General features: G+C 35.4%; 1 protein-coding gene across 1 annotated transcript in view; it reads right to left on the bottom strand.

The window, feature by feature from the left end:
* LOC148299302 (uncharacterized) overlaps nucleotides 1-14,623 on the bottom strand; it is a 91,540-nt gene that overhangs the window by 46,225 nt on the left and 30,692 nt on the right. Inside the window, exon 16 of the mRNA XM_088276218.1 lies at nucleotides 11,597-11,712. Coding sequence (XP_088132344.1) covers nucleotides 11,597-11,712 — 116 coding nt within the window. The remainder of the gene's footprint in view (nucleotides 1-11,596; nucleotides 11,713-14,623) is intronic.

Raw genomic sequence — 14,623 nt, 5'->3', positions numbered from 1 at the left:
CGATTTTTTCTTAAAAACAAAGAAGTTGTTTTTAATAAGTTTGTTTATTTGTTTAATATAATTACATTTATTAATACAGTTTAATACAATTTCTATACTTTACTTCTCCAAATACTTGTTCATAAATCTCGATTATCTCCAATTATAGGAGTAATTAACCTTTTTTTTTTAGTAAAATGATAAGCCGGTCATAAGCCCCGTAAATGCCCAGACTTCCATATTCTTCTTCATCTATGTTGAGATGTCAACAAATATTGGATATTTTTTTGTTTTTTAGAATACTTACATAAATATTTTTTATTTTACATTTTTTAAACTCCTAACCTTTCAATAACTCTTTTCTTTTCAAAACTATATATAATTATAATTATATAATTATTTCGAAGAAAAACTTATTTTTTCAATGCTAAAACGGTATTTTAAGAAAAAAAATAATTACGTATAATGTTACCTGGATTTAGAAACAATTAAGTTGCGACTTAACGAATACGGGGCCTTAAACGGACGCCTTTATTTAGGAATGACGACATCACGTATGGAGAGACCACAACACTTGGGCCGTCCGAAACTTTTATGTTTATGTCGCCAATTTCGGGGTTATGCCAATTTGCATCCGAGCCCAGATAAAATCCGCCGTAAAAATTATGTCACTCTGTAATTAAGCTAAATACGTTGGACTTAAAATTCCGACAATTAGTATGGTAATCCTGGCGATATCATTCAAATGTGACTGTATTATTAATTTTATAATCTATACGAATACAGGATTTTGACCCGCTAATAGTTTTATTTTACATACTATTTTTTGACATCTCATCAAAGATGAAGAAGAATATGGAAGTCTGGGCATTTACGGGGCTGACGACCGTCATAGGCTGGTTTAAGTGATCACTTTACGCACGTGTAACATTCATCAATTCAACCTATTATTAAGAGAGTTTCTGCTTAATAAAGAGTTTCTTTTCATCTCACCAATGGATGTCTCTAGTGAAGTAATTTTATGAAAATTGTAAAATGTTTATATTCTTAATTTTTTCTTTTTTTGTGTCTATATAAGGTTAAAATCGTTAAAAACAATAAAAAGTGTATTAAAAAGGACCCCACCGACAAGGTGGCTTGGTGGGTCTTTAATTCTAAATATGTAAAAATTGTGATTTAAATAAATGATTTAAAAAAATAAAAATAAAACAAAATACAGTGAGTGTGGAGTCTATCTAGCCCTCGGATGATTCACAGCCAAGTAGACACACCAAATAATTCTAATCAATCGGACATACATAAATAAGGTAGGCGCGATAAGGCAGTGGGTAGCGGCGCCGGGCGCCGGGCGGCGAGTATGCCCGGAATGCGCGTCACTCTCTGGGCCATCGTGCCGCGCAGATAGCGGAAGGGCGCGCTATCGGAGGCCGCCTCGTTCGACATTCACCACCTTATCAAAGTGGGCCACGATTTGTTGGAAATTTCGGTTTATTCTATAATTAATACGATCGAGTGACCAGTCTTAATCCGGACCTATTTATAGATGACCGGCGATGTATGAAACGAAAATTGGGCAAAAAACTAAGACAATTTATGATAGTCATATTCTCAATATATATAGAAGATATATATGGAAATATGAAAGTAGACTGAATGTAGTGAAAATGCGATCTCTCAGAAGAATGTGCGACAAAACGATTTATGATAGATGTTCGAATAGTGAAATAAGAAAGGAATGCAAAGCTGAGACAAGCATTATCGATAAAATTAAGAAAGGTCTGTCGAGATGGTTTGGACATATAGAACGAATGGGTGAGGAAAGAACGGTAAAACAAATTTATGAGGCGAATGTAATTGGAAAAAGGAGCAGAGGAAGACCGAGAAAAACATGGTACGATCAGGTATGCCAAATACTTGAACATGGTCAGGTTAGGAGTCGTAACAATCGGCGGGTATGTATGAGGAGATACATGGCGAAGAATGTTTGCAAAGACAGAGCGGTGTGGAGTTCTATTCTCTCTGCCTACCCCTGCGAGGAAGTGGCGTGATGGTTACCTAGTTTTATTCTCAATATTACCACTCACCGAGATTTTTATGTTAATTTTTTTTCTGTAGTTTTAAGTGTGTAAATAGTGCTATGGCAGTGACGGGTAGTATTGTTTGCATGCTGTGCATGATTGTCCTGACGAAGAGACGGGTACGTCTCGAAACCGGTAGGCATAAAAATCTCGGTGAGTGGTTATATACTAATACTACTAACAGTTTTGAAAAAAAATACAAAAGTAAAGATGATTAATCACAAAGTAAATGCTTTAAATATTAATAATATTGAGAATAAATTATGGTAACATTGAATACAAAGATAACAATTGCAGGTATATATCGTAGTCGTACAGGAGAAAGTTACCAACTAACAAAACGTAAAATGTTCAGGAGGGCCATTTAAGTCACTTTTGCTTGGCAAGAAAATAAACATCAATGCAGTTAGTAATTTTTAAAAAGTCAATATATTATTCCAAGATTGAAATTGCTTTGGGATTTTTTCAGGCCAATATGAAGCTAGTAAGATATCAAATAGACAATGATTACGTTTTTGTAAAAAATGCACTCGGTCACTTTCTCCTGTATGACTACGATATACTGCTCTAGGTTATGTGATTATAAACAAACTTTATTATCGTTACATTACCAACAACAACAAAAAGCTGATAATCAGTACGTTTCCCCTTTTTATGATCTGAACAAAAACGAGAATATATTTTTAAGAGTGGCCAAAAGAGCAGTCGTATGGCGCATACGATATCTATTATTTAATCATTAAAAATATATAATACAAATACAAGTAGGCACTGTACATTTCTACCGGGGGTCGCTACAGTGACATATGGGGTAATGCCGCGAAGCGAGGGGGGTGGAAAGGGGGAGCTTTTAAAACAAGTGGCGAAATTCAATTCGATCCAGATTCATTGAAACGCAATGCATTGGAAGCGAAAACAAAGGAAATATTTGAAACAGTCGGAAACTCAAGTAGGTAATAAAATAAGTTCGATAATTCGCGCTCGAAATGATCGACCCTTGAGTTGCGGTAGGGAAATAGTCTGGTATTTCCCTACCGCACACAACACACATCGCTCAAAAAAAAAATCAGGATAACGTTTTTAAAGTTTGAAAATATAATAAAATGTATTAAAAATAAATATCAAGCCACTTATTGAAATTTGTATTGTACAATAGATCCTTTTAGGACCTGAAGGTTTTTTTCTCCATTTGAAAAATATATAGTATATTTAAAAAAAAAATAACACAATAAAAAAAATATAATAAAAAAAACAATAGTCTTTCTTCAAAATGCAAAAACAACACTTTCTGCCCTGTAGCGGGTAAATATTAAGTTAAAAATATGCCGCTTTTGCTGAGATATAGTACATTTTCTGGGCATTCCGAAAACACGGACAACTGAAAATTTACGATTTTTGATTTATGACGTTGTTGAAAGGAGTGAGCGATATATGTGGATGGTATTCGATGGTCCAAATCACAAAAAAAATCATGAAAAATATAATGCAAAGTATTAAAAATAAATATCAAGCCACTTCGTGAACTTTTTACTGTGCAACAGATCTTTTTAGATAAAACCTGAATGTTTTTCTCCATTTGAAAAATATTTAGTAAATTAAAAAAACAATACCTTTTATAATTAAACAATACCCTTTCTTCAAAATGCAAAAACAACACTTTCTGCCCTGTAGCGGGTAAATATTAAGTTTAAAATATGCCGCTTTTGCTGGGATATATGGTAGTACATTTTCTGGGTATTCCGAAAACGTGCACACCTGAAAATTGACGATTTTTGATATATGACGTTGTTGAAAGGAGTGAGCGACATGCGTATCGGACCGACACAAAAGGTACGTGTATATGCCATATACCTATCTTGACTGAGACAAAATAAAGAGTTCACGCATTTGTGGAAGCCTGGGTGTAACAGGCATCAATAGTAAGGTAGAGGAAAGGCAATCGAGATGGTATGAGAACCTATTGTAAACCAGACGATCGTTATGGATCATTCTTGAAAGGCATCTAGGGGAAGATCAAAAAAATCATGGATGCTGCAGAAAGATAGCTTAAATTAACTTGTCAAATTATAAGCTAAAATAATAACATGAAAAGAATATTTTTAGCGTTTCTCATGTCGCTCACTCCTTTCAAGAACGTCATAAATTAAAAATCGTCAATTTTCAGTTATGCATGTTTTCGGAATGCCCAGAAAATGTTCTATATCCCAGCAAAAGCGGAATATTTTAAACTTAATATTTACCCGATACAGGGCAGAAAGTATTGTTTTTGCATTTTGAATAAAAGGTACTGATTAATTATTTTTTTAAATATACTATATATTTTTCAAATGGAGAAAAAACATTCAGGTTTTACCTAAAAAGATCTGTTGCACAGTAAAAAGTTCAATAAGTGGCTTGGAACTTATTTTTAATACATTGTATTATATTTTTAAGCTTTAAAAACGTTCTCCTGAAAAATCAAGTTTTTTGATTTATGACGTTCTTGAAAGGAGTGAGCGATGTGTGTGACACATGAGAAACGCTACCTCACATATAAATGAAAGAGTTTCTGCTCAATAAAAAGTTTTTTTCATCTCACCAATAGATGTTTAGTGATATTCTAGTAATGCAAACACTATGATTCAAAATTGAACCATATACATATATAGAAGTTCCACGAATTTCAAAAGTTCGTACACCATACGCAAGTACCGCTGCACTATGGAGATAGAGGAAAAAGACGCACGTATTGTAGGTAGGTGTTACGGAAATCCCTTTAGAATTTTTCCAATTGCATTTAAATAATACAAATGCATTTTTAATGTCTAAATCATCATCGTATGATGCCGTCATTATTTAGGGGTTGTAACTAGTTCGTGGGGATGGGATCACGAGGGTGTATCAGTATTTAATTGTTCGTACCGATATGATGTGATTATCCGCGCGCTTGGGGAGTGACGCCAAAACACTTGTCGCGAGTGTTCCGTGTTCGAGAGACGACAGAAAGGGATGGCGGTATTTATAACCCCTATTATATGTATATATATATATGACTCTTCACGTCTCAATTTCAGATGTGCACTGTTTGTTTTGGATGCGCAGTGAACACTTGAAAAAAATATTATTTAATTATATATATTCGTCGGTTTATTTTCACCCTTAAAATAATAATTTTCTGAGTGAGCGAATTATTATTATAAAATATATGGCGATCTTGCAGGATGTTTTATCTTTTTTTTGTTTACCATGCTTATTATGTACAAGGTTTATAGATCATTAAGTGGATTTTTGTTTCTTCAAGCTAAATAAAGATGCTTTATTGGAATCTGTGTTGTGACCAGGAGGGATAATCTAATGTGGGTCAGTCAGAAACTTCTCAGCATGTTATATCGACAAAAATAACTGTTTTATATTATTATGGGTTACGTCATAAATTAAACCCTGAGGAGGGCAACAGGTTGTTGCCGAAACTAGTTGGTTAATAAAAATGTGAGGAGATCAAAAAACAAAATCTTTTTATTTCTCAAAATAATATATTTGATGTGTTACTTGAGCCCAATACAAAAAAAGTTTTAATCTGTATTTGGTCTACAGTAATAAACGTATCGACACGATTTATTATTTCCCTGACAGGTGACACTTATTGTCGCGATACTTCGATCGATTCTACGATCTAAATTTTTTTTTGTGCAGGGCTCAAGTAACACATCAAAGTTCAAGTAGCCCCGTTCTACGGTACTTAAAATCTTGCAACTTCGCTTACAAGAATTCGAAATACTCGATCATACCAACTTTTTCTCGGCCTTCCTCCGTTTGCATTTTGCCGACTTGTATAAAGTCCATATAAAACGTTTAACATACAAAAAATAAAATCGAATAAACATGTCAGAATCATTTTGATAATGTACCCCAAATCCGAAGATCCCCAAACAACAGACAATAAAACATCCCTCCTGTCGAGCGAATAGCGAGCAGGGCGCGAGCACTGAATCACACCGTCAGCTTCCGACCCGCCGAGCACATTGGACCACTGTTTAAACACCACCCAGTGATCTGCATTAATGTGACAGTAATGTCACAATCACAGTAAATTATGCAGATTTAATGTACTTATTAAAGTTGACCATTGCACACGCAGGTACATACTTATCTCAAAAATATAATATTGATTTCATTAATTGATTCGGCAGTCACTTCGTGGTAAAATTGATCAATTTCCAATTTAAGTTTTACTTAGTAAATACCACTATTTGTTAAAATCTACTGTAACACGTGTTTCAATACTTCCGCATCATTTTTGTTCGAAAATGTGTGGAAACGCGTGTCACAATAGATTTTGGGAAATAGTGGTATTTGCTGAGTAAAATTGAAATTAAAAATGGATGCAATATCAACTAACTTAACTAGTCAGCCTCCGTAGTGTAATGGTCAGCATGCTAGGCTACTGTTCTGGAGGTCCCGGGTTCGATTCCCAGAAGTTCCCAGGGGGGGGGGGGGTTAAATAAATACAAGTGATTTTTCACAAGGATTAATGAAATTCTATATTATTCTTTGTCTATGTTAAAATTTCGATATTTGCAACCTATATATTAAATGTCAAAATAAATCACTTAATATATTTATTATATTTTTTTTAGTTAGCTTAGATTACAACTAATATAAACTATTATGTACACTTAATTTACGTAATATTTTCATGAAAATTTGTTTAAAACTATTTTATCCTTATTTTATATTTGGGTGATTTATCGTTAAAAAAATTATACATAAAAATCAGCATATTAAAGTTTAGTCTCTTTTTTATACAATAGATAAATATATGAATTTAAATAGAGTTCTTCAAATTAAACGCCGAATCTAAGAATAAATATGTAACTCCTAATAATAACCAGAGAAACTCAGATTTGTGAACAAAGATTTGGACACACTCAAAACATTGTGTGGGTAAAAACGAATCGTTCAACACATCCCACGAAAGCGCCTGTACATGTTATAAGTCGGCAATAAAAAGACATATCGCTCACTCCTTTCAAGAACGTCATAAGTCAAAAATCGTCAATTTTGAGTTGTGCATGTTTTCGGAATGCCCAGAAAATGTACTATATCCCAGCAAAAGAGGCTTATTTTTAACTTAATATTTACCCGCTACAGGGAGAAAATGTTGTTTTTGCATTTTGAAGAAAACGTATGGTTTAATTATTTTTTCAAATATACTAAATATTTTTCAAATGGAGAAAAAACCTTCAAGTTTTATCTAAAAAGATGTGTTGCACAGTAAAAACTTCAATAAGTGGGTTGATATTTATTTTTAATACATTGTGTTATATTTTTAAACTTTAAAAACGTTCTCCTGAAAAATCAAGTTTTTTTTTATTTATGACGTTCTTGAAAGGAGTGAGCGATATAATATACCCACTCAAAAATTTACCCAAAAGAGCAACCTCTCCTCTTCCAAAGTAGAGCGTGTCCATACGCATTAGAGTATGGAGTACTTAACCATGTTAATTCAGTGTGTATGCAGTTAGTTTGGTAACATCTGCGCGTCGTCCCCGCGGGGGTACGCGGAGGGCGGGGGCGGGGGGCTCATGATTATTGAATTATGTGTGCAGAGATCGCGAGGGGTTCCGTACCCTACCCCCGATGGATGAGCGGTAGCGCGATTGTCACCGTGAAATAATAATGGACTCGGTGATGTTGTTCCTTGACGGGGTGGCATGGGTACCTCTACACGGTTTTATATTTAATAATAATAAAATAATAAAACCCGTATCCGCACCCCAATGGTGTATAGGGCACTGTGTCATATAAACGCAGTGTTATCTTGATCGTTTACACATGAAGGAAAGGTGATCAGCCCTCCACTTCAGGTACCAGTCCATGGTAATATTGAATAAATATTAGAGTGAAAAAATCACTTATATTTATTTTATCCCCCTTGGGAATCGAACCCGGGACCTCCAGGACGGTAGCCGAGCGTGCTAACCATTACACTACGGAGGCGGACATGTACCAGTATACCCACGATATAAAACTTACATTACTTATATTACAAACTATAAAAAAATATATATCGTACACATTAAACTAAAATATATGCAAGAACTATTCGGAAAACTCCTTCAGACACATGGAATAGATCAATATCCAATTAGATATTATTCAACATAGCGGTAGCTCTTCCTACAGGCATAACCATCGGCAGGTTGGTCCTGTGTATAGGAATGTGAAACAATCTATGCCGACGCTGTCTTAGGTAACTATCAGGAACATACAGACAATGCTCCGGATAATTTCAGGATTATCGATCATACCGCGCAACAATCGATAAAAATGCGTAATCAAATACACATTCCTTCTAGTGTCTAAACTTTTGTAGTCGAGCATACCCTGGAGAAATTCGGTCGGGTAGAGCCAAGGATAATAGCCGTACTCTCTCATGTAGAGATACCTCAGAAACTTATTTTGGACTTTCTCTACCATAAGAGAGTACTTAAGCTCGTGTGGCCCCCAAATCATCGAGCCACTCTCGAGTCTACTTCGCACCAAGGAGTTATAAAGAGTTATCAGCACGCGGGTATTTTGGAAAACCCTGGCAGTACGCAGAACAAATCCTAGCATTTTCAACGCATCACCACTGACCGCCTCTATGTGATGGTGAAATGTCAGGGTGCTCACAAACCTAACGCCCAGATCCCTAACATTCGACGCTCGCAATGCTCCATCGAGGATAGTGTCAGTCTATAAATTACCGAGACTCGGAGACACACGGGGCGGTGTTTGTGTAACACGAACCCGCAACTGTGACAGTGATCCCTAAAACAAAATCCGACAAGTGCCATTCAACGGTAGTTAATCTCCGGGGGTCGCCATTGTCCCCGTCGCGAGGGGGGAGGGCTACCCGGCCCGGATGGATGACACACGGACAGGAGGACGGTACGGGAGATGCATATGCCGCCAAACCGGCGGTGCGAGGGCATGACGTGTTATACGAAAGTAGTTAGGTGATTCGATAGTTTGATGGTGGCGGTAACGACGAAACTCAGTCACTGGTCGACTGAAGTAAATGTGGAAAAAAAAATTTAATTGTCTGCCTCCGTGGTGTAATGGATGGCATGTTAAGCTACCGTGCTGGAGATCCCCGGGAATCGAACCCGGGACCTCCAGAACGGTAGCTTAACACGCTGACCATTACACCACGGAGGCGGATATACTACATCGTGGGTATACAGGCAAAACACGTCAACTCGAAAATATGCAATTTAAACTTAATGATGCGGTTTATAAAGTTTTCAACGTTCTATAAACTGGCAAAGTAGTATAAAAATTCATATATTTGTGGTTTTAAAAGTAAATTCATCTTTAAGTTTAATAGCGTGTATTTTATACAGGCTGAAGGCCTTAAATGACAGCGTTTATTAACTAAACTAACTAACTAACCATCACGCTGCTTCCCCGAAGGGGTAGGCAGAGAGAATAGAACGCCACACCACTCTGCCCTTGCAAACATTCCTCGCCTCTTCCACGTTCATGCATCTCCTCATACACACCCGCCGATTGTTTCGACTCCTAACCTGACCACTTTCAAGTATTTGGCATACCTGATCGGGTTGACAGGGTTTATCCAAAGAGGAATTTTAGAGTTGACGTTTTTTGCCAGTATTCTTCAAACCTTCATCCGCACCCGATAGTGCATAGGGCACTGCATCATATAAACGCAGTGTTATCTTGATCGTTAACACACGAACGAAAGGTGATCAGCCCACCGTTTCGGGTACCAGTCCAGGGTAATATTTAATAAATATTTAGAGTGAAAAAATCACTTATATTTATTTGATACCCCCCTGGGAATCGAACCCGGGAACTCCAGAACGGCAGCCGAGCGTGCTAATCATAACACTACGGAGGCGGACATATACCAGTATACCCACGATATAAAACTTTTATAAAAAATATTATTAAAGAAATCTCCAAGTTGCGGCGTCCGTTACATCGGGAGTTCGTAAATCGTGAGCCTACACTCGGACACCTGATATCGCAGATCGCGATACGGCTACAACAAAGATATCCCAAGTGGCTGATTGGCAGTTTGGCCACCCCCCCACAATGAACGTAGGTAGGTACTAGAATCGCGCGACAGATGTGGACGAGTGCATCAAAGGACGGCACCACTCCACGCGGTCGCCGGATCGACTCCCTCGCGGGACATAATTAAACACAAACAGAGTGTAATCCGCGATCACTGTTTGCTTTCTATTTACTTTATTATTATTATTCTTTCAATCCTTAAATGAATTTGAATAATTAAACTTTGATCTAGGGCAGTGGTCGGCAAACTTATTAGACACAAAGAGACAAATATGTGAAGTAATTCTAAATAAAAAAACATTACTTTTAAAATTTCTCCAATGTAGAAACCAATTTTAAAAAAATTACAATTCTTCAAGTATTAAAAAATATATAAATATTTAAATCTACACTAATGTATGGAAGCGAAATATGGAAATGGCAAAGAAAGGATGAAATCAGAGTGAACGCTGTTGAAATGCGCTCCCTCAGACGAATGTGTGGAAAATCATTGTATGACAGAATTAAAAACGAAGATATAAGAAAGGAATGTAAGGCTGAACAAGGAATAATTGAAAATCTTAGAAAGAGCTCTTTACGGTGGTGTGGACATGTGGAGCGAATTGATAACGAGAGAATGAATAAGAAAATATATGTGGCGAATGTGAGAGGGAAAACAGAACGAGGACGACCGAAAAAGACTTGGCGCGATCAGATCAATCAGAACCTAAAATCTGGCGGTGTCAAAAGTCTGCGTAATCGGAGGGCATGTATGACTAGACGTATAGACGTGAAGGAGGCGAGGAGTCTATGTCAGGACAGAAGAGTGTGGCGTTCCATGCTTTCTGCCTACCCCTGCGGGGAAACGGCGTGATGGTAGTTGTGGTAGTAAAAGTACATTCTTGGAATTCCAAAATAATTTTAGAAAAACGAAATTCGTCACTAAGGAATTCCGACAAAATTACAAATTTGTATTTGGTAATCAAATTAACCAATAGCCTCCCTACGAAATTTTACCTCTATTTCACCATACATTTTTTTATAAGATCGTTTTTAAAGTTTAAGAATAAAATAAAATGTATTAAAAATAAATATCAACCCACTTATTGAACTTTTTACTGTGCAACAGATCTTTTTAGGTAAAACCTGAATGTTTTTTATCCATTTAAAAAATATTTAGTAAATTTAAAAAAAAAATAACTAAACAATACATTTTATTCAAAATGCAAAAACAGCACTTTCTGTCCTGTAAGGGTAAATATTAAGTTGAAAATATGCCACTTTTGCTGGTATATAGTACATTTTCTGGGCATTCCGAAAACATACATAATTTAAAATTAACGATTTTTTTTATATATGACGTTGTTGAAAGGAGTGAGCGATATATTAAAAGTAGAAATGTCTGCTTAATAAATTCAAATAAACAAATAAAAAAAATATATATATATCCAAGTCACAAAGAATTGAACGGTTGAAAACAATGTTATATTATTTACCTGACTAGATCGTTCATCCTCGACGCCACAGCGGAAGTGGCGTAGCGCAGGGCGGAAGTTGTAGCTCGCTGTAGCGTAGTGGCCAGAGCACACGGAACACCCGAATTCACTGAAAACTAAAGAAGAAAAAAACACATTTAGAAAATAGTGGCAGAAAATCGTCAGGCGTTCTAATCACGAAGTCAAGAAATAACTTAACCAATATATATTCTATAAAATGTAACTTTGTTTTAAAATCACTATAAATATTTTATTATAACTTAATTATAATGTCTGAGTGATTAGTACTAATCAGTCTTGATAAAGAAGAGGTTAGCTTCGAAACCGGTAGACATTATAATAAAGTTACAATAAAATATTGATAGTGATTTTAAAACCAAGTTACATTTTAATTATAAAATGGAAAATCACAAAGTTAGGGTTTCAAATATAAACCCTTATATATTTATTTTTCTCATACGTCTTCTGGCCTTTGATGGCATTCGATCCTACAGGGCATTGCAACGGATTGATGCAACGTTAACTTAATCGATAATTACACGTGATCGTCTTTTGCGTCATGTCATGATCGTCACTTGCGTCCAGGGCAAGGGTATTAAATAATAAATAAAATCTTAGTGCAGTTATTCATAATTAACGCATATAGAAACGCCTATATGAGACCGAATTATTCAGTTTTTACTAAGATTATACAAAAATTATATATTTTATAAACTATCTACAATTATTATTAGTAAAAAGGAAATAAAAACGTCATTCATCAAATAAAAAATAAGTGTCACACGTTTGTTTTTCTAAGCTGATAAAAGAAAATCGTTAATGAGAAGAAATAAAACTATTCAGCAGGTATACTCGTATAGTAATTATCGGCAAGGATTGGACGATAGGCAAGACGATCGGTTCGGCGATTCAGGTAACAGTCCAGGGTATTATTAAATAAATATTAGAGTGTAAAATCGCCAATATTTATTTTCACCCCCCTTCCCTGGGAATCGAACCCGAGACCTCAAGCGCGATAGCTAAACACGCTAACCATTACACCGCGGAGGCGGACTATCATCGTCACTATGTAGTTGTTGTAAATTTTCCTGAATTGAACAATGGAGCTGGTCCATGGTGCCTATAATGGCGATGTCTTACAATACGCTTCCATTTTACATAGTATGGTATCCGACATGGTGAAATATCATAAAAGCTCTCCTACCTACCGATGGCTAGGGGTGGTTGGGGCTGGTTGCATTAAGCCTAAAAGCTTTGGGGTGGCGTGCGGAGGTCTACGGGGAAAACGATATTCAACCGTCTCGTGTTATCGTTGAATTTTTTCCACTACCAAACACCCCCTCTTACCCTCTCAGCGTCTCTTTATTCCATTACATTCCGACTAGAATAACTTTTCGCGAAAACATTTTTGGAAAAGTAATTTATTTTTCTTTCGGCGTCTTTAATTTCTAAGATTTTCTCGATATTTTTTTCAATTTTAATGTTTCTGATCTGACGTATATTATGTTTCGATCGTCACCACCTAACTTATTTACAATTTTGCTGTTGTTGTTATATTTTTATTCACGTCACCAGAAAATTTCTAACGTAGGCCTTTCAGTATTTAACCCTTTATTTGGTAAACCTTGAAATACAAAGTGGTTTGATCTATATTTTGGGTAAATTTGATAATATTTACGGTGCTTGAGAATGATGCGGAATGCATCGAAACATGTCGCTCACTCCTTTTAAGAACGTCATAAATAAAAAAAAAGATTTTTCAGGAGAACGTTTTTTAAGTTTAAAAATATAATTCCATTCATTAAAAATAAATATCAAGCCACTTATTGAACTTTTTACTGTGCAACAGATCTTTTAAGGTTAAACCTGAAGGCTTGTTCTCCATTTGAAAAATATTTACAATATTTAAAAAAAAAATTTAACAATACCTTTTCTTCAAAATGCACAAAAACACTTCTTGCCATGTAGCGGGTAAATATTAAGTTAAAAATAAGCCTCTTTTGCTGAGATATAGTACATTTTCTGGGCATTCCGAAAACATGCACAACTGAAAATGGTCGATTTTTTATTTATGACGTTCTTGAAAGGAGTGAGCGATGTGTTACAATATATTTTACGAAATAGTTTAGTAAAACTTAAATTAAAAACAAAAACGAAAAAACTTTGAAATAAGTGCTAATTGATATCTATAGCTGCCAAAAACAAGACAATATTTTATCCTAGTGAGTGAAAATTATCCGGGAAGGATCTTAGATATCGCTCACTCCTTTCAAGAACGTCATAAATCAAAATTCGTAAATTTTCAGTTATCCATGTTTTCGGAATGCCCGGAAAATTTACTAAATCCCAGCAGAAGCGGCATATTTTTAACTTAATATTTACCCGCCACAGGGCAGAAAGTGTTGTTTTTGCATTTTGAAGAAAAGGCATTGTTTAATTATTTTTTAAAATAAACAAAATATTTTTCAAATGGAGAAAAAACCTTCAGGTTTTACTTAAAAAGATCTGTTGCTCAGTAAAAAGTTCAGTAATGGGCTCGATATTTATTTTTAATGCATTGTATTATATTTTTAAACTTTAAAAACGTTCTCCTGAAAAATCGAGTTTTTTTTTATTTATGACGTTCTTGAAAGGAGTGAGCGATATATATTTCATTAAGGTCTCTGCTAAATAGATATTTTTTAAACTCAACCACAGACGATGCCGAGAATTAGCATGTGAAAGAAGGTGTTAAACCCAAAATTGAAGCAAAAATATGACTTTCGAAATTTGAGTAGCGTGATTGTCAATCATGTGTAGAATGGTGAACGTTGCACACGTATAAAGTACATATATAAGCTTTTTCATGCCTTGCGCCAAAGATATTTAATTCGCTGCCCGAAACCATGAAGAATTCCAGTAGTGATCGGGTCTTTAAGAACAGGGTCCGTCGATGGTTGCTTCGCATTGGTAGGGACAAGGTTGAAAGTGATTTAATTAAAGTCCAGGTGTAATTATTTTATTGTAAAATCTTTATACTATAAATTA

The sequence above is a fragment of the Brachycentrus maculatus genome, unplaced genomic scaffold (genome assembly GCF_059751285.1).
Source record: "Brachycentrus maculatus isolate JH-2025_06_01 unplaced genomic scaffold, ASM5975128v1 h1tg001196l, whole genome shotgun sequence".
Lineage (NCBI taxonomy): Eukaryota > Metazoa > Arthropoda > Insecta > Trichoptera > Brachycentridae > Brachycentrus > Brachycentrus maculatus.
This window is presented reverse-complemented; position numbering and strand designations above follow the sequence as displayed.